Source organism: Cardiocondyla obscurior, linkage group LG26, assembly GCF_019399895.1.
Source record: "Cardiocondyla obscurior isolate alpha-2009 linkage group LG26, Cobs3.1, whole genome shotgun sequence".
Lineage (NCBI taxonomy): Eukaryota > Metazoa > Arthropoda > Insecta > Hymenoptera > Formicidae > Cardiocondyla > Cardiocondyla obscurior.
Window position 1 is genome coordinate 866,088 of NC_091889.1, and position 21,487 is coordinate 887,574.

General features: G+C 32.8%; 1 protein-coding gene across 20 annotated transcripts; it reads left to right on the plus strand.

Moving 5' to 3' along the window:
* The first annotated feature begins 66 nt into the window (after positions 1–66).
* On the plus strand, positions 67–21,147 carry Liprin-alpha (PTPRF interacting protein alpha). 20 transcript variants are annotated; one of them, XM_070672557.1, is made up of 23 exons: positions 67–255; positions 2,927–3,275; positions 7,779–7,880; positions 8,011–8,175; positions 8,386–8,460; positions 8,584–8,679; positions 9,457–9,678; positions 10,685–10,972; positions 11,056–11,199; positions 12,294–12,453; positions 12,665–13,023; positions 13,142–13,384; positions 13,597–13,791; positions 14,034–14,126; positions 14,949–15,106; positions 15,309–15,356; positions 15,945–16,200; positions 16,459–16,604; positions 16,797–17,009; positions 17,087–17,350; positions 17,534–17,690; positions 17,769–17,885; positions 17,961–21,147. In XM_070672557.1, the coding sequence occupies exons 2-23, from the start codon at positions 3,027–3,029 to the stop codon at positions 18,045–18,047; spliced, it is 3,837 nt and encodes a 1,278-aa protein (XP_070528658.1). In that variant the 5' UTR covers positions 67–255; positions 2,927–3,026; the 3' UTR covers positions 18,048–21,147. The 20 variants fall into 20 exon arrangements, with proteins under 20 accessions (XP_070528658.1, XP_070528656.1, XP_070528659.1 ...); XM_070672555.1 differs by lacking the exon at positions 67–255 and having other exon boundaries at positions 360–3,275; XM_070672558.1 differs by lacking the exon at positions 67–255 and having other exon boundaries at positions 360–3,275; positions 15,948–16,200.
* The last annotated feature ends 340 nt before the right edge of the window (positions 21,148–21,487 follow it).

Consider the following 21,487-nt stretch of genomic DNA (forward strand, 5'->3'; position numbering starts at 1 on the left):
CGGAGTCGGGCGCGCCTTCGGTGACAGCGACAGCGATATCATGGCGCAAGATGGCCGACGGTATTGGGAATGGTGTATCGTACCCGAAGCTGGGCGGTAGAAATTCCGCGGAATAAGTGTGTCGGCGTTTTGCCGTTTCGTGCAATACAACGTGTCGTTAAGATGATGTCCAGCCGCGTCGTTGTCGCCGTTGCCACTACGGGCTGAACTCCGAGTTCCGGCGTCGCGGAGTGCAGTGTTCATCGTATATGAATCGTATGTATAAATCGGTGCCGCGTGTCTTATCCGGTCTTCCTCTCTCGTTTATTTTTTCTCTTCCCTCTCTCTATCTCTCTTCCCCTCTCTCTCTCTCTTTCTCTTTCTCCCCCCGTCTCTCCTCGACGTCGATAAGAATTCCATGAGATTTGTAATCTTTTTTTTCCCATGGATTTCGGCCACTGTGTTCACGCGAGAAGCACGAGTCTTAGAGAGCTCCTAACGTCTTAATAATGATCGAAGGAAAGGAAGAAGGAAAAAAAAAAAAAGCAACCGAGGAAAAATCAAAGCGCAATTTGACAGAGACCAAAAGAATCCGCGAGGGTCTAAGCATAAAGTGGCAACGACTTCTTTCTAGATGACAACTACGCTCAGTGGGTGTCAGGCTTCAGATGGATGAGCACTGAATCCTTCAAAATTACAAATGAAAATCTGATTGCTGCACCGAGTCAGAGAAGAAAAGCGAACAAGATACTTAGAGAATGGAAAACCGCTGCTGTCTTTCTCTTAATTTATCTGGTCCAAAAAGATTAAAGAATTGGCTGGATATGCACTTTATTCTTAATGCTAGTACTATTATTATCATTGATTACAGCTGATTAAATTGTAAAGATTTTAAAATTACAAGTCAGGCTTATAGAAAGGTGAATAAGTAAGGTATGTCTTAGAAAAGACATAGTTAAAAGAAAGAAAAAAAAAAAAAAAATTGAAATAAGTAAGTTAAAAGAATCAGAAAAACGAATGCAAGGAAACGGTATTGCACTTGGGATTGATATATATTTAAAGAAAAAATTCTTAAAAAAATTAATATAACCAAATGCTTTCGAGATAACAAAATATCTTTCTCAATGCGAGCGATTAATTGCTTGTAAAATTAGTATTTTGAGCTGATTGTCTATAGAGATAAGTATAGAGATATAAAATATACACAGATCGTTCTCAACGTTTCTAAATAATAATACGTAACTTTTATTTCAAAAAAAAGAAACAAGATATTATTAATTGTTAACATATTCTTGCATATTCTGTCTGATATAAATTATTAAAATTAAAATTTACAATTAATTAATTTTATTAGAATGGATTACCGTTTCCTGCTGTGTTCGCAAAGATATTTCCACGCCACCAAAATCAGAGTACAAAAAAAAGAATATGTTTAAAACTTTGAGTTGAAAACTTTAAAATTCCAAATAATAATTAAGAGAAATCCATGTAATAGAAGATTAATACAATTTTTTTTGTTGGTGAATATCTTCTGCATTTCAAGATTTTAATCCGTACAAGGAATTTAATGTAGGATGATATTTTATTCTGATTTTGGATCGTTATTTAATTTTTTTTTTTTAAGTGATAAGGCATCTGTGATTTAACTGCTAGTCTCTCCTCACACATACACACACACACACCCACAAGCATACTCATATCTGTTATTAAAAGTTGCTACATTAAGCGAGTACACGTTAAACTAAGATAAATGTGATAGTGCATACGATGAAGAGACGTTTATTACGACACGACGTATGAATCCCCGTCACTTGCATAATCGGCAAAGCGAATACGCCTCGTAATCGGGAAACGTCGGCTACGGAGTTGCGACGGTAGACGAATGCTTTCGATCGAAATGAGCGCGATCGCGTGGAGGCCTTCGCCGAGGGATAGAGAGAAACGTGCGTTTTTATTATGGTTTCGTGCTAACAAGCGAAAACGCTTGACTCCTGTGACAGTCGATTTCGTTTAAAATGACAACATTTCACGTGGCGAGAAAAATTAATGCAATTTACTCGCGGACTACGTCGGTAAACGTATTTCACGAGGTACTGATCGTCACGAATCCGGCCGGTTGTTAATGACAAGCTTAAATTTCGTAGAATCAGCATTTTCGTGGAAATACAGGATTAGTCTAGTGACAGATTATACAAAGCAGTCATTTATACGTGTCTAGAATAATACAGAGAACGGGAAATTATTTAGTAATTAGAAATCGGTAATAAAAAAAAAATAAAAAATACGAGGAGCATTCGAAAAATCAAAGCTCACAGATTTAGTTAGACGTGTACGATACTTGCACACGATTAGAATTCTATAAAATGTACTTCGAATAATCGCGTGATACGTCAATGTATTATGAAGTCATATAATCTATACAAAAAATTAAAAAAAAAAAAAAACAGAACTTTGCAAATAAAAATGTAACGTGAATAAAAAGATATTGAGTGAAGGACAGCGAGTGCGGACGCTTAGACAAATGAGAGAAAGAGAGAGGCGAATTTAAAAAGAAATATAAAATGAGAAAAGAAACAATAAGGAGAGAACAATTGATAATTAATACAAGGAGGAGCTAAGCTTGACAAGGAAAAGAAGAAAAAAAAAAAAAAAAACGAGATATCGAACAAGCGTGCTGGAATCACTGCCGATTTTTATTTCCTTTTTATGCCTTTTTGTATATTGCGTACGCGCGCGTGCGTGTGTACGTAATATATGTATGTTGCGTGCGTGCATATGAATGCGTGTACATGTACGTCTGCTTCGTGTGCGTGTGAGCCTGTATGTATCCGTATGTATGCGTGTGCGCGTACACATCTGGATTTTACATGCGCTTATACCGCGCGCTATGAATGGTGACCATTAGCGACGCGTGTGCGCGTAATTCGCCGGTAATTCTTTCCCGTAGATTCCTTGCCTCCGAGGTGTGAATAATAACGAAATAATAATTCCGAAATACGCGAAGAACGATCGTTGACGACGTACATCGGCGTACAACGTCCAGCAAAATGTGGAATATGATGTGCGACGTGATGCCGACAATCGCGGAGGACAGTATGAGCCAGCGGAGCTCGCAATTTTCCGGCGAGGATGGAAATATCGAGCAACTAATGGTGCAAATGCTGGACGAACGCGACAAGATGATGGAATCAATACGCGAGCATCAAGAGCGGTTACAGGAGATGGAGGCGCGATTGGGAGAGGTTGAAAAGGAACGAGACGCTTTGAATCGGCAGCTAAATGCAAATATTCCGCAGGTAAATTAATGTTAACGTATTATTATCCGTAGTCGGTCATGAGGTATCTTGCAAATTGCTTGGGGAAAAATTAAGATCGAAATGAATGCGATTAAAATTTAAACTGCCCCCCCAAAAAAAAAAAAATTTATGAAAGGAAAAAAAAATATATATTGTTCTAAACGAATAACTTTTCGTACTCCCGTAAATTATAATTGCTTGGGGAAAAATTAAGATCGAAATGAATGCGATTAAAATTTAAACTGCCCCCCCAAAAAAAAAAAAATTTATGAAAGGAAAAAAATATATATTGTTCTAAACGAATAACTTTTCGTACTCCCGTAAATTATAATTGCTTGGGGAAAAATTAAGATCGAAATGAATGCGATTAAAATTTAAACTGCCCCCAAAAAAAAACAATTTTATCAAAGGAAAAAAAAAATATATATATTGTTCTAAACGAATAACTTTTCGTACTCCCGTAAATTATTATTATTATTAAATGGTGAAATTTTTTAAAAATCTATGTTTAAAAAAATTCTTCCGGACAAGTTTTTAAAGTGAGATGGTATTCGACAATTTATTTTAAATTACGGTAGAGAGAACGATGACGTTATTTATATTATTCTTTGATGTATCGTTAAAGCCGACGTAACTTTCTGCGAAATTTATTATCAGATTACGCATTCGAGGCACTGACAATGAGGTGATTACGATCGAAAAATTAGAGTTCTCCCGATCGATGAAATCGGTTTAATTATTAATCCATTTTCCTCAGGCTGGTTGAATTTTTTTTTTCATCTATAATTTTAATCAGCTTTACCATCTTTGATTTTAAGCGTGCGGTTTATGAATAAACGGGGTCAAGATTGATAATCCCGGTCAGACTCGTTACGCGCGAAGATTTATAGCGGAACGCAGATGATATGCGTATGTCGCAACTTTTTATCGCACCTTTTTATTCATCCAACGAATGCAAATCACTTGTGTACGATCTCGTATTCTGAGAAACAACTCGCGAACGACAAAATATAACTTTTTACACGTACGTTTAATCGAATCGGACTATAATTTTATTGCCATTGTCGCCGGCGTTGTCCGTCGGCTAATTTACTCAAGCCTGACGCGATTCGAACTGAACGAAAAAAAATTTATCGGCACGAGATAAGCCTTTTTAGCGCGGGAGGAAACGATAAATAGATAAATAAATAAAAATAAAGAGAGAAGCCACAAGTAGCCGTACAAATCGATGTGCGAGGAGCATCAAGCCGAGCAAAAGCGCTGAGGAAAAAAAAAAAAAAAAGAGAGATAAAAAGAAAAACGAAAATACTAGAGTGCAATAAATTTTCTGCGTTTACTACTTGCGCAAATATTTCAAAAGAAAATAATAGACGTAGTACGGATTCGTATCAGTTCTTGTTTGTTTGCTTACAACTCCATCCGTGGCACAATATCGCAGGTATAATCTATCGCTCTGCTTTATTCATTTTACTGCCTTCGGCGGAAATGTTACGTTTCCAACCGTTGCAGAACTCGCGAATCTCATTAACGCGTGCCCGTACCTTCGGCTAAGATTGATAAACGCGTGTCAATTAGAATTCACCGAGTTTTTACAACGGCCGCGAAACGCAGGCACCACCGCTGAACGCGATCGATTCTTATTCATCGGCATTAATTCCGTACGTACGCGTACGTTACATGTGTGCAATTATCTATTCGGATAATTTCACAGAGACTTCCCGAATTTAATTTCTAATACCATTAAAATGTCTCGTAAAGCAAAACGCCGTATCTCGTAAGCTACAAAACTTTTATATTAAATAAATAAAATAATACGACAACGGAACGGTAATTAAATTCTTATTTTTTTATTTTTATTTTTTTTTTCTTTAATTTTTCGTATGAAGTTTAGCTCTCGCGCTTTATTATTATTGTAAATACTCTTAATCGCGAAGGAAGAATTTTTACCGGTATAGTTAACGAAGGAATTCGCGTCGACAATTATTTGTGCTGATTAAAGAGTACGAGATCTCGTTATTTAATTGAATTTAGATAAGCACGTGACGCATGACGAACGACATAAAATTTAACGTATAACGAAAAAACTTTACAAATCATAGTAATCTTAAGTGGGATATCGGAGAAGTTATATTTTATTTGTCTCGAGACAAAATGTTATACAAACGCGTTATAAAGCAGCGATCGCAAATCGGAATAAAACACGCGACGTCCTAATTAGTTACCTAACGTAAAATAATAGCGCTGTTTTTGCTAAAGCTTTCGTTTGACCATACGTTGAATATTTTTTCCCGATTATTTCTACAACCTGCACGCATAGAAACATTTTAAGCCGGTCGTCTAATTGTACTTATTGTAATTGTTGCTGACAGAATCTCGATTGACGTAGATAAGATTAATCAATAATAGAGGATTAAATTAATGAGATTAATTAGTGTCATACGCACGATAAAAATATACGGAACTGTTAAAATAATAATGCTAAATCAAAGTGATTGTTTAATGAACGTGTCGTGCATTTCTTCTTACAAGTCGGACAAGAAAGGGTTTGAAGACTTTACTCAATTAACACGTCTCCATTTAGCACAACGGTGTTAAAGACTTTAAAAGTTGATAACTCGAAAATAAAGGAAGAACGAATAAATAAATAAGACAAAGACCCACTAGATTCTTGCTCTCGATTCTTCACGAAATGTTCTCGTGCATTATATTAAAATGTGTTAATAAGATTAAATATAATTCGGCCTTTTTTGAAAGACGTTGAAAAAGATCTTGATATATTTCGCTTCACGCTTGCTGCATATTTCGGTAATTTAACGATTCGTATTCTCTGTTCAACTTTCGCGGCGCTGTTAATTAGTTCACATAAATTCGTTATAATTCTAAGTCATAATTTTTGTGGAGAACAAGAACCAGCTGGGGCGTCGATGATTTTTCCACATTTTCCATCTCCGCGCCAACATCTTTTCAGATTTTCGTGTAAATTTAGGTGGTGTCGGTGGCTAATCTCGAAGCCGAATCGATATTGTTTGTTCTGAAATAATTTTGACGATCTCGCTCCCGCGGAAATCGTAGAATTGGTAACAAACGTTTTCCCTAAGCCCGGGCGCATTAGGCGCGCATAGTTTAACGGAGTATGCGAATAATCCCGAATGAAAAATTTTCCAATATGCAATTGCTTGTATAGAATTTGACCTTTTGCCCTATAATAACGAGTGAAACTCGCGGTACGGAATCTGGGCCAAACGTAAATAAGACTCATGGTATGGATTACGGGCCAAGCATGAATAGCACGAACTCGTATTCGGGATAAGAATTAAATGTTAAATATAAACACGAGTCGGATTGAAAAAGAAAGAAAGAAAAAAAAAAAAGACTTCGCCATGCGGTCAGCGGCAAGCCTACCGTCGCGAATTCTGCGATCTGGAAGTACAAGTTGATGGTGTTTTATTAATAGACCGATCTTGCAGCGAGAGTGGAATTAACTATCATTAGCATATACTTCGCGATGCGAGGACAGTTCTCTTGATTTGATATTAATTTTATAGCGTTTTATATTTTCAATTTCGGGCATTCCAGCGGTAACGTATGTGCAATTGTGCTGGTGATCGTTACTTATACGTGTAATATCGATAGCTTGATATGGAAAATTATGGTACTGATTTATTAATTTTACGTAAATGTTTTTATGATTTTTAATTAATGATTCCATTAGGAATAAAATAGAAATCTTTTTTTTTTATTTTTATTTTTATTTTTATTTTTTTTTTTAAAAGAATAAAAATGAAACAATTGTTTCAAGTCATATATAAAAGGAAAATGATTCTATCCGTATCATTTGCCACTTATTGGGTGCTGGTGGAACCAAAATTTGTGAGGTGACAAGCATGTATACATAAAAGAGTGCAATGCACTAAGTGTACGCGCTTTGCCGATCAATACCCACCCCACTCATTCGCTTGCCACTGCATGAATGAACTTCGCCTCTTACACGTCATTAGCTAGGGGAACAGTGGTTCTCTATTTAGTTATGTATTACACAATCCGGTAGTAAAGATTTTTTTTACAAAAAGAAAAAATTTAAAAAAAAAAAGACCCAGCGCTAAGTGTGAACTTGGAAGATGCATACGGGCTTCTTCGTGCAAAAGATTTGTTATAAAAATTATTAAAATTATTTTGGCCAATTTATTAAATAATATTATAATTATTGACCTATCTGGAAACTTATTGACTCCACTGTTCTGATATTTTGTATACCGTTCTCAAAAAGTTCATTCATTAAAATTCACTTTGTATACTGCATTTTTTTTTTACGGTTTCCTGACAAACTTTGATGTCTTATAAATAAATTGTTACATTGTATTAAAATATTGTTACCATTATATCGTATCATTTTTCGTCACGTTAGCAGTAAACGCATTAAAAAAAAAAATAATTCTTTAGATATATTTCTTTTGTAAATTAATTGTTTTAGTATAAATATGTACGCAATGTGTTTTATTGCAGGAGTTTTCACAACTGACGAAAGAACTGGCGGTAGCGCGAGACAGCATCCTGGAAAAGGAAGAAGAAATTTCCGAATTAAAAGCAGAACGAAACAACACACGGGTACAGATAAGAATTTTTCTATCATATTATGAGTCCAATAATAATTAAATGTAGTAATAATTAAAAAAAAATTAATGATAACGAACTAATTAGCTTAGTTTTATTATTAATATGTTATTGATATTTGCAGCTCTTATTAGAACATCTAGAATGTTTAGTATCACGGCATGAACGGTCGCTCAGGATGACGGTTGTAAAACGTCAAGCCGTTGCACAATCCGGTGTATCGTCTGAGGTGGAAGTACTTAAAGCTTTAAAAAGCCTTTTCGAACATCACAAGGCTTTGGACGAAAAGGTATTCTATTCCATTTTATTAAATACATTGCATTTTTGTCGCAGTTATTATCACAAAGCAAAGATTAATTTCTTTTATGAGATACGCGATAAAAAAAAAGAACAAAATCTTATGTCAATTTGAATATTAATCGATTATATATATATATATATATATATATATATATATATTTTTTTTTTTAATTAAAATATTCTAATACAATAATTTTAGGTACGTGAGCGTTTGCGCGTGGCACTCGAAAGAAATACAAGTCTTGAAGAAGAACTAGCCCACACTAAAGAAGAGGTGAGCTCTATAATTTCTTGAGAATCTATACTCAAAATAAGATGTAGGTCTTAAATGTTATAAATATTGAAGCTTTGAACTCTAAGTGACGTTTATCGCCACCTAATATAAGTGTCGTTGCAGTTTCAACAATATAAAGTAAGCGGACATCCGTCGAAAGCGTTAGACGATAGACCTAAAGAAAATGGACAGGCGGAGGAAAGTCAGCAACAGAATAAGGTAACAAAAATCTTGTCGTTACTACGATTTTGATTCGAGCCATACGTACGCACATACATTTACAGTTACATACGCTTTTCATACTTCGCACCGATCATGGATAAGTGGAAGTTGTTTAAGATTTATTCTGAAAGTCGTAAAATGCATTTGTGAAACTCGTTCTCACGTTGCATGTTTATGTTTAGCATATCCTTTCTTCCTTCACTTGTTAAAGTTTTACTTGGATACTCTGATTTCTTTACATCGTCGAAAGCCCCGTAATTTAAGTAAGACCCAAGAATCAAATCCGTATTATTAATTGGCGTACAATTGACGTACAAAATCTTCCACAATATCTACTCAAACACACGATGCATTTTCATTAAATCGCCATTGAATTATTATTAACATCGTGTTTCTAGTATAGTATCATCTTATCATTTTATTTCAAACATTTCCTGTGTTTATTATTAATATCGCACGTAACGTTAAAGACCGCATAACATTAAAGGCAAAACTTTTATTCAAAATATACGTAAACACGTTTTTACATTCCTTTGAGAGTAATACTTGAACAGGTGTACTTTTGTCCTGTATGTTACGTGAATTATCGTGATAATTTTCTTTCTGTCATACATCATGTCACTGCATCTACGAGAATGTATTAATCATAATCGTGCATGATAGTCATACAGTTGCGTAGTTGTGTAGATTAGACGTAGTTTTTGGAAATTGCGCGGCGATGCAGGAGAGGCAATGCGAGCGAGCCATTCTGAATGTAGTGTTGTGATCGGGCAGAATGAGACTGAGCAGGCAGCAAGCCAACAGCAGCCGCAGCAGCAACAGTACCAGCAGCATCAATTGCAACAGCAACAGCAGCAACTGCAACAATCGATACAAAAACCAGGTACAAGGAAGTCCACCGAAGTTGGTAATAGACTGAGCAATGGGAGTCTTGATCTAACCGAGCAGGATTCAGCAGTACGAGTAATAGATTTGCAAGCCACTCTCGACAAGCAGGTATGAGTCTGTATTATTTGACGCAGCGAATAAAATAAAAACAAAAAAAAAAAAGTCCAACAGGTAGCACAGAATTTCAGGTAGTTTTTTATCTTTGTATGTGAATAAGTGTATAAGACGAAGGCACGTAATATTACCTATATCGAAATTTAAATCATTCTCAATTAACACGTTAATAGCGACGTACATCACCAGTGGCATAAACGAGATTGTGCATGAAATAGAGAAATTAATTTGCCCATTATTGCGAAATATGAATTACATTTAGTATTTAATATAATTTGTATTAAATAATAATTAATATTTTTGTCTGTAAGTAGTCTGACGATAAAAGAGAAATTGTACATGTTTTATAGTGTAGGTTGAATCATAACGGATGGTAGTAAATCCTTACCAAGCGAGAGCTCCGTATACAGCATTACACAGCGTTAACTTTAGTTTCAGTCGTCCATTGCTTTCATCCATTATGATTCACTCGTATATAACAGATTAGTGCAATTAAAAAGAATTTCAATATCAAATAAAGACAAACGTGCAAAAATAAGTATTCGAAAAAAATCATACATGATATTTACTTGATAAATTTTTATAACTTTTAAATTTTATATACGTATATAAAACATTTTTTTATGTGGTGCCTATGGTATGTTATGGAATGAGCATAATGAACATTTATGTTTAAATGTTTTATAATTGCATGATTAGCGATTGACAATAAATTTTACCTAAATCGACATTCTTTCTGTAGGAAGTATCCATCGGTTTCTTATCTTAACAAATGCTGAAAGTTACAAATAAATATTAAAAGATAAAATTAATGAATACAATAGTACACATTTTTTTTTATATAGATAATTGTTATAAAAAATTGGTTATGACATGTTTTGCGTAGAATTACATAATATTCACACTTCTCCGTTCCTATAATACACAAGTAGCTTGAATGGTGGTTAGTTTTTAATATTTTGATAAGTTATAAATTAATAAAAAATTATAATTATTTTAGAGCTCGGAATTAAGTACATGGCAACGACGAGTAGCAGAACTAAGTGGCCGTGTCGCGGAATTAGAGGAAACGCTATCCAAAACGCAAAAAGATCTTCTGAAAGCACAAGAGGCAGGTCTTAAACTGCAAAGAGATTTGCGAGAAAATGTGGCGCAAAAAGAGGACCAAGAGGAGCGAATAGCAACTCTAGAAAAACGATATCTCAATGCTCAACGAGAGTCTACTAGTCTTCATGACCTCAATGAGAAGCTGGAGCAAGAGTTGCAGCATAAAAAGGCTCAGCTAAAGGTGAATTAAACATTAATATTTATCTTTTCTTCCGGTATTTTAATTACAGCACAGTTTTTCACGATTATTTAAATTTATTAAAGCTCCAAGAGGAAAAAATTGCGGCTATACAAGAGAAATTAGAACTAGCGGAACAGAAATTAGCTCAATATGCTAAGTTACCAGAAATGGAAGAGCAATTAAAACAGAGGATGGAGGCTCTGACGCAGGTGAGGAGGCCCAACCAGGTACGCAGAGGAATCATGTCACATCATCAACTCTCTCTTTTTTATTCCTCTGCACTTTAACGTTCAAATATGATTTGTGTATAGAGAGCTTATCTTTCTTAACTTGTATTATTGCCGCTGAGTATTCTTATTATACTTCAGTTGATTTCAAGAAATAATGATAATTTGTTGCTCTATGCTTTGTACTACTATTTGATACGTAATGGTAGTATTCAGCATATAGACCAGATTAAATATTTTTTGTGCACTGCAATGTGTTTTTGCAATTATTATTGATAAAAAACACAAATTGCTAAATATAAATATAAGTTAAATTCACAAGTTAAATTTATTTGCATCAAGAATTTTTAGTTAAATATTTTCAAATATTGATTATGTCTTATCTTATATCAGTTGCAAATTAATATAACGCAGCATGAATAGTGGAAATCAACTTGTGGTTTGTACAAATTATTATTTCTGCAAATGACGGATGTGTTTCAAATATCATAATTTACAGCTTAAAAAATAATGTGCCATACTTTTTGAATGTTTATTAATTTTTTTTTTTCTTTTTTCTCGCTCGTATATATCACGCTTTTATTTTAATTAATGTTTTTATCATAAAATACCTAATTTAGAATACATAAGAATAATACTAAAATTATATACATATGAAAAACATAATATAATGATTATATTGTTTGCTCTAAATCACATTTTGGTTTAATCATACTTCATCTTAGGCTATTTCAATCAATCATAAGAATTCATATTTATCATTCAAACAAAATCGAAAATTTTTAATATTTCGTGCCTGATAAAATATATGATTTTAATCTTTGAAAAATTTATATCTTCCAAAAAAATCGAAATAATAGTTCAGAAAAAAAATACATTTAATTAGATTAAACCATTTATGATAAATATAATATTTGAGTAAATTACATGTAAATTATTACTTTAAAAAAATCAGGAACGAAAGAGTTAAAGAAATCATTCTTAAATAACGAATTAAAATAATATTCATTAAATCTGATTAGGTTAAGTTAGATGTCTAATAGAATTTAATATTATAAATACGTCAATAATTTTTTAATTATGCACAATTTAAGCAGGCTCAGGAGAGGCACGGTAGCGCGGAGGATAGAATTCAAAGACTGGAAGCACAATTAGAAGAAAAAAATGCAGAAGTGATGCGTGTAAATCAACGACTAAAGATGAATGAGGAACATAACACACGTCTTAGTACAACCGTCGATAAACTTTTATCTGGTAATGTTAACGTGCTATTTTTTTTTGTATTAAATTTCTCTAAGAAATAATTTTCATATTAAAAAAAAGAAAAAAAAATACAAATATATTTAATATCGAACTTTATGTACTAGCTTATATGCCTATTTACGTAATTGTTTATCGCTATAAAGAATATTATACATCAAGAATTTTAAGTGACATGAAGTTAAGAGTTAACATTTTTGTTTAGAATCCAATGAAAGATTGCAAGTGCATTTGAAAGAGAGAATGCACGCGTTAGAAGAAAAAAATGCGCTTACTCAGGAACTCGAAAAATTAAGAAAGGTAGCGGAGGATCTCCAAAATGAAAAGGCTGATATAGTCAAAGAATTGGGCAAGGCGCGTCTAGAAATTGACAACGTTAAAAGACAAATGCTCCAACAGGAAATTGCATTTAATATTCAACAAACGGACGCGTTAACGAGAAGTTTATCGCCGAATGCTGTTGATCCAGGCTCCTTTTCGAGGAGCGCAAGTCACAGCAGTTTCGACACACACTCGCTACCTAGAAGAGGAGGAAAACGGTCTATGGAAGATGATTCATCAAAGGTATTATGTTATTTATATCAGTATACAATAAAAAATTAATAAATAATCGCATTAAATATGTGTAAAAGTAAATACATTACATATATGCATGTGTATAATATAAGTTTTTATATTTTAGAATTATGTAGCACGAACTTTGGCGGAGCAGGAGTGGGAAAAATTACAACAAGCACACGTTCTCGCTAATGTCCAACAAGCATTTGATGTTTCGAGTGACGCGGAAGGCGATGGGGATAACGAAAGTATCTTCAGTTGTACGGCAGACGTAATTAGCCCTACTGGACATACGGATGCCCAAACATTAGCACTAATGTTGCAAGAACAATTAGATGCTATTAATAAAGAAATTAGATTAATTCAGGTAATTACTGTTATAAAATGAATTTTAAGTGCACAATTGTTTTATATGGATTCGGTATATTAATGTAAAAGTTAAAAAGAGGTCAGAGTGTTACAAATTCAACAGATTATTTTTTTTTTACACACATTCATCTATTTCAATATTTGTCTTACCTTAAAATCTGCAAGAATCAATTGTTTTTAAGTTTGGATTGAACATAGAGGATTTTGTAGGAAGAAAAACAGAGTACGGAAGCACGTGCGGAAGAACTGGAGTCTCGTGTCGGTAGTCTTGAACATATGAATTTATTAGCGAGGGGCCGAAGCCTCGAACGAACATCGCCGCCATTGAGTGGGCGATCCACACCAAAATCACATCACAGTCCAAACAGGGATTATTTGCATAAGTACCACACCGTTAGTAATCACGTAAATGCAATAATTGTTTATTTATGTTATATTTGTTTAATAGCTTAGGTCGGTATTCATAGTTCGTCTTTATTAAAAGACCGTCTTAGATAACGTCTTAAGACGCTAATACAACTTCGTGTCTGAAACCACACAAGACTGCACTTAAGATGTTCTTAAATATAAAAATGGACAATAAATACCAGCCTTAGAGTATGCGCGTATCATATTATTTATATTTCTATATTTTCTTTTTCACGTAGGCACCGGCATCAATGTCTCCAGCGCATTTACATCAATATGCCGCTTCCTTGGCTAGTCCGGGCCAATTATCGGAATCTCTTCCCGCTAGTCAGGTTAACTAACAACTTTATTTTATCGTTATTAAAATATTTTTCGAATAAAATTTACAATACAGTTATATTTTGGAATCGTTTATATTAGGTAATATTTTATTAATTTCAAATTTTTATTTTTATTATTATTTTTTAACGATTATTAAAATCTTTATAAATTTTGTATTGTAGAAAAAAATCCCAGAACTAAAGAAAGTAAAAATCTCTTCCTCTTTTTTTTTTGTTATATAGATAATAGACCTGAGTTCTTTACAGCTGAATTTCAGTTACACTAACTCAAAGTTAATCTTTCTTCATCTATCATATATTGGAATTAGCACCATTTGTTTAGGTCAAAAAAACAGACTTAATAATTTTATGGGTAATAGATTGCAATATACAATATTATAAAGATATGAGATTAATTAGAAATATTTTATACGTATAATATTGTAAAGTAAGTCCTTTTAATGACGATTTTTCAGTCAATCAAATATATTTTCTTTTCTTAACTGTTTAAAATATTTAAAAAAATATTTTAAACATAAAAACAAAGGATATATAAAAATCAATAAATTTAAATTGTATTTTTCATCATGCATAATATAGAAAAGCTTTCACATATACTTTAGCATAACGCGTAATGCATTATGCAAAAGTGTACGAAAGCTCCAATTCTTACCCGCACTTAAGACTTTAACCGTGATCTTAGAACAAAGATATATGGTATGCAAAATTTACGTTTGCGTTGCAAACAAATTTGACTGATGAATCTGCCATTAAAAGAGATATCTTATTATTAATTACACATAAAAATAAAATAAAATTTTCTATTTGTGATAGTTACAGTTGTCGGGAGAAGAACTGCATTCGGTTAGTGAAAGAGATAGTACCGGTATGGGAAGCGGTGGCAGCGACGCGGCATCTCCTTTAACAGCCAGGTCGCTGAGATTAGAACGAGTCGTTCAAGCATTAGCTCACAGCCAAGAAGAACTTAGAAGGTATAGTTTCTATCTTGTTTGGAAAAAATACTCTATTCTCAAGACAAACCAATTAATATATATATTTTTTTTTTGCATTATAATATAAATAATTTTTGTTATTTAATCTTGACATTTGTCTTACATTTGGAGCTAAAATTAGATAGAGATAAAATTTATTAAAACCTTATAAGTTCGTATCCTTCATTGTTTGTGCTATCAGACGTACCGGACAAAGCGGATTTCCGAGTGGTGGTTTTCCCACGCACAGGTTAATTAATAATACTAATACTGCATGTAAATCGCATTATTATATACCGCTGTGCTCGACATATTTGAATGGCTTTTGTGAGCATCAAATCAATCGGCTCGCTCACTCTCTAGTCAGCCCAAGCCACATTGCTGGTAATTTGTTTATTGTTCGAGCAATCACATCGTTTTATTAAATACTTTATTCAAAAATGTAAAAAAAGAAAATTGCAGCGTGCAAAATATTACTCATACGCCTGCAATATCGATTCTCGTGCACAGTGGTATGCTTTAATAGTTCCGTTAGTGCTCTAAAAATTTCAGGAAAAATTAATGTCAGCTTGTCGTTATACTCATTACATTTTCATAAATCTACCCAATTCACAATAGATTTTAGACATTGTGGTCTTAGACGAACAAAAACTAAAATCGAGAAGAATTACGTAAAATAATACAATACAATCAACATATAAACGTATTGAATCAATTTACACATTTTAATATGTAAAATAAGAAAAGAAAAATGCGAAAAAGCTAAAAGTTTTTGTGCATTAAAATGTAGGAGCATTGATTAGAGTAGAAATAGTAACTAGATTAGCGCTCCATGCAGCAGGCATGGGCAGCATAACAACGGCGCACTCAATTCTGGAACTCCTCCTTCCCCATTGTCCTCACGCCACAGCAGCCAGGACAGTTTGCACAAAAACAACTTCTCCAGCGTCGGACTACCCATTGGGCAATTATCAACTTCGCATCTGCATATACAGTCAACCATGAGTCCTGCCACGGCAGCCGCGGTCGCAGCGGCGCAAAAAAAGAAAGGCATTAAAAGTAGCCTTGGTAGATTTTTCAGCAAAAAGGAAAAGGTAAAAGATTGTTTCTTTTTCATTACTCCGATATTATTAAATGCGAAAGTGTGTGAGATTTTAGGAGGATGAATTCTTATTCTGCAAGTATCGATATGCCTTATTATTAATTTTTTTTTTTTTTTAATTAATGAAAATATAAACCTCACAAACTTCCGTATTATAAAAATAAAATTAATAAAGAAAAAATAAATTTAACTACAATAGTTACAAAGCATCTTATCTGTATAATAATTTTTTATCTTTCTGTTAACTTAGATCAAAGGAAAAGATACACCAATGCCAGGGGATGTACCAGGTATGGGAGGTGCAAGCACGCCAGCTGATCCAGATTATGGGGACAATGTGTGTGTAGCTGGCACGCTTGGGAGTAAAAGTGATTTCGATCGTAGGAAAAAGAAAAGGTATTTACATTTAAATTTTTTAATGGTTTTGTTAACTTAATTTAAAAAAAGGGGGGGGGGGAAATATTCTTACCTCCACGAACTGCACTACTTCAATTAAAAAAATTTTGTCCATGAATGAGTTATAGAAAAGATATCAAAATGCTTTATGCATGTGTATATTTAATATTTTAATCCAAGCATGTTTGATAGTATGTTGGATTCCTCGAGGCACGAGCTCTTGGCGGAAGCGATGAAAGCCGGAACGCCTTTCGCCTTGTGGAATGGACCAACAGTCGTCGCCTGGCTGGAACTCTGGGTGGGCATGCCAACGTGGTACGTCGCCGCTTGTCGAGCAAACGTTAAAAGCGGTGCTATTATGAGTGCTCTTAGTGATACCGAGATTCAGCGAGAGATTGGTATAAGGTATGCGATAAAAATATTTTAAAAATTATATTATAATTAGTAATATAACGTGATTTTTTTTTGCATTTTTGTGACAGTAATCCTTTACACCGATTAAAGCTAAGATTAGCAATTCAGGAAATGGTATCACTTACAAGTCCATCAGCGCCGAAAACTTCTCGCACAACATTAGCATTTGGTGATATGAATCATGAGTGGATAGGTAATGTCTGGTTACCGAGCCTCGGGCTGCCTCAATATCGATCCACTTTTATGGAGTGCCTTGTTGATGCTAGAATGCTCGATCATCTTACGAAGAAGGATCTTCGTGGTCAATTGAGAATGGTTGATAGCTTCCATAGGTAAGAAAAAAATGACAATGTTAATTGAAAGCTTTCACAAAACGAGTCGCAATTAATACATTAAAACTTTCTTTTTTTTTTTTTTTTTTTTTTTTAATGTAGTAATCGCATATTATAACGCTTATTAAAATCGCAGCAGTATTATTGTAATATTATAATAATATCGTCAATATATTATTGCAGAACAAGTTTGCAGTACGGCATTTCTTGCTTAAAACGATTAAATTATGATAGACATCAATTAGAAGAAAGAAGACGAATAGCAGAAAGTACTAATATGGATGTACTCGTGTGGAGTAACGATCGTGTCATAAGATGGGTACAGTCGATTGGTTTAAAGGTAAGTATTTTTCAATATTAATTTTAGCCTACGATCAGTTTCTAACAAAAAAAATTGACATTCAATGTATACTTGTAGGAATACGGAAATAATCTCTTAGAATCGGGGGTGCACGGTGCGCTCATAGCTTTAGATGAAAGTTTCGATGCAAACAGTTTTGCATTAACTTTACAAATTCCCACACAGAATACACAGGTGAGTGCTCACGGTAGTATTGTAACGAAAATTTAAAGGAAACATGAATAAATGTATTTTATATTATTTTCACAGGCAAGGCAGTTGCTAGAGATGGAATTTTCCAATCTATTGTCCATGGCGACGGAAAGGCGTCTGGACGAGAATAGTATGAAATCCTGATCCATCTTATCAAGTCGGCTGTCCCATATTCAACCGCATCATGTCTAGTCCAAAACCCCAGTTATTGCTACTATATATGCGCAAGTGTGTTGTAAAAGTTGTAAGAGCTTTAAGTATCACGCTAGGAGTATCTCTTCATATTGTTACGACAAATATGACATTTGGTAATACCGAAATGTGTTTTGACATAAGCTGTTAAGATAAACTTACATGATACATTCGATACTTAAAGATTCATCCGATCGATTTTTATGCCGTACACGCATAAATCGGTGCGCCATATATATCACATTGTATATCTTTTCACAAAGAGAAAAAAAAAAACTAGTTATTTCGAGCGATTTTTCATATAGATATCGAAATGTAGCAGGCAGTCATTAGATTATATTGCTAGAATGACACAGCTATATATAATAGCATTCTCCTTAAAAGCACAAGATATCAATTGCAGACGATTACGACAATAATTCTCTGAGTTAACTTCAGTTGTTTTGTAAAGTCGGTAAATCTCAGTATTATATTGACATGTAGTGAAGTGTATGATTTGATACGATAACATGTACTTATAAAGTTTAATAAATATCTAAGGCAGGGTAAGTTAATGCTTTGCATAAAGAAGTAAAGAAAAAAAAAATAAAGATCTTACGATGTCGTTGCTTTTGAGGAAATTGTTCATATATGAGGTGTCCTGTAACTAATAATATGACGGGGAAAGTAAACCTACTTGAAAAACTGAGTTCAAAGTGTTGTAGCGCAGTAAGATCTTTTGTATGAAATTTTCTCTTTATTAAACTTGGATAGATGTGACTAAATAAATTTTGTTATCGAATTTACTTCAACGTCTATCCAAATATAAATTATATAAGATTTTACTAAACAAATTCAAGATATCTTAGTATTTTATACATGTAGAATTTTTTAATTTAAATTGTTTACAATTATACACAGGGTATTCTCTTTAATTTATTTTTACGATAGAAAAAATATTTTGATGGAAAAGAGCATTTAATAAAAATCCATATTTACTTTGAAAGAAAAAAGAAAAAGAAAAAAACCTGCAATGTTATAATTTTTAAGATTCCAAGATCGTTGATATTTTATTTAATGACACTATATGATTTATTTTACATGAATTAATTTTTTTTAAAAGATATATTTATAGAAGTACTGAAATAACATCATCCTAAAGCAGTTTATGAGATATGCTCTGTGAATACTTCATTCTAATGTATTTTGTAAATATATTTTAACAAGTATTATATACGAGAATTACTTGAAAAATTCTATAAATTAAACACAAATGGTACTTACACAACAGATATAAATAAAAAATGTCAATTCTTCTTGTAAAGACATGTAATTTTAAACCGTTTCGTTTAACATATTTATTTGTTTAAAATGTTTTAAAGAATATCCTCTGCTGTGGTTTTTAAAAAGTATACGAAATTGAAATGTGTGTTGGGATAAAATATTTTTGAAAAAAAAGGTTTGTAGATAAAGATATACATACCGTATGTAAAATTTATTAGACAACTCTACTTTTTTTTCACAAAATACTTAATCACACACGCATTTTCAGTTTACCAATAAAAAAAAATTGATTAAAACTTTCCATGTAGCATACGATATCTGTTGTACAAGTATTATGAATATTTAATTCGGAGAACTTTTCAAATAATCTTTGTACTATAAAAAATTTTTTGATAATTTTGTCTAGATATTTTTATACACAAAATAAAGAAAGAATATACATAAGTGACATACTTTTGTATAGAGATGTATTCAATTGTCTAAAAATTGATGTAAAAAGATATACAATTGCATTAAAAAAATTACGATTATACATTGCAATTGCTAGACTTGTGCAAGAGTAGAGTCATTAATCGTTTTAACTCATTACTGTATGCACAAAGGTATTCCATCATTTTAAATCAAAATATTAAAGACACGCATAATAAATATTTGTTATTTATACTTTTATGTACAATTCTTTTTTATTCTTTAGATTTAAGTCATTATTTTTACTTGTATTATAGGACACCTGTATATATCATATACAAAGAGCCGCTATGTTTCTATATCTATAACATCAGATAGTATAGAGTTAAAAAGAAAAAAAAAAAAAAAAAAACTGCGTATAAAAATATTGGTTATTCTTTTTCTTTTTTTGTAGATAAAGTTCCAAAGTATTTCACTTCTTGTTACTTTAATAAACTATGAATATTTCTAGCGCTGTGTATACTGTACTGGAACATGTACTGGCGCATAATATATTATTACGTAATTATATGCAAACGAAGAAATGAAGCAGTTAATGCTTGCATTTTGTTTACTAAAAGGATTCCAAACATTTTATACTACAAGATATTTACAAACGCGATTATACGAACATGTGTTGGTAAATGTGTTGTAAGATTAGATGGCTTCGATTATATTTTTTAAATGAAGCTACTGACCAATTTTATGTATATTGTTCGTATATAATTAAATCAATATCTCGTGAACAATGACGAATATCCATTAGCGTGGATATTACTGTACTGCTATTTTACGTTGCGTATATAATATATCGTTAATAAGCAAGGTCGGTAGCGGAAAAATGTGACGCGTACGGTAATTCGCATGAGAGAATTACACGATCGTGCGGAGAAGAAGTTAATCATAGTGACGATTAAAATTATATAGAAACAATGTTGCTGAAGACAATGATCGCGCGATGGTAATTATTATTGCCAATTACATAAACATCAAGTGAAACTGAAGATGTAGCGAAAGACTGAAATATTGATGGTGATTATAACAAACGATCAAGATAAAAAAGAAAAAAAAAAAAAGAACGATCACAATAATGACGATAATTATAAATACAGATGTTATTAATGTTGTTGATACTTGAGCAATCATTGTTGTTGATGTTTGTTTCTTATGAACTATAACTCTTCTCGCAAGCTGTTTAGTCATTGTAGGCTTCATGGTTCTGCACGACCTTCCAAAACGGATATTAATGTACCAAATAGTTTCTACCAAAGACTTTATATTCAGTATATATACACTGATTTGTCGAGTAGACATACGCAAAAAAAAAAAAAAGAAAAAGAAAGAGAGAGATGCAATGTCAACGCTTCTGATGAAAATCTGATAATCTCTGATAGTCAAAATTGTCAAAAGCAGATTTCGCCGACAGTGTCTGCTACAAATTATATCGGCCAAATTGTCAACGAAAAATGTAACACAATCTGCTAACAAAATATGATAACAGATTGGCTGCAGAAATCGATTAGAATCTATCATTTTATAATTATAAAGAAAGGCAAAGTGTCTTAAGAAAAACAAATTTTCTGTTAAGAAAGTGTAACGATACATTCCGCAACCGTCTAAAAAGAATCTGCAGTTTTTTTTTTGTGGATTAAAGTTAACTAACCGGCGTATTTCGTATGTTT

Coding starts and splice junctions, on each gene's coding strand:
- Liprin-alpha (XM_070672557.1), top strand. CDS start 3,027: ATGTGGAATATGATGTGCGACGTGATGCCGACAATCGCGGAGGACAGT. Junction 3,276..7,778: donor TAAATGCAAATATTCCGCAG/GTAAATTAATGT, acceptor GTTTTATTGCAG/GAGTTTTCACAACTGACGAA. Junction 8,176..8,385: donor ACAAGGCTTTGGACGAAAAG/GTATTCTATTCC, acceptor CAATAATTTTAG/GTACGTGAGCGTTTGCGCGT.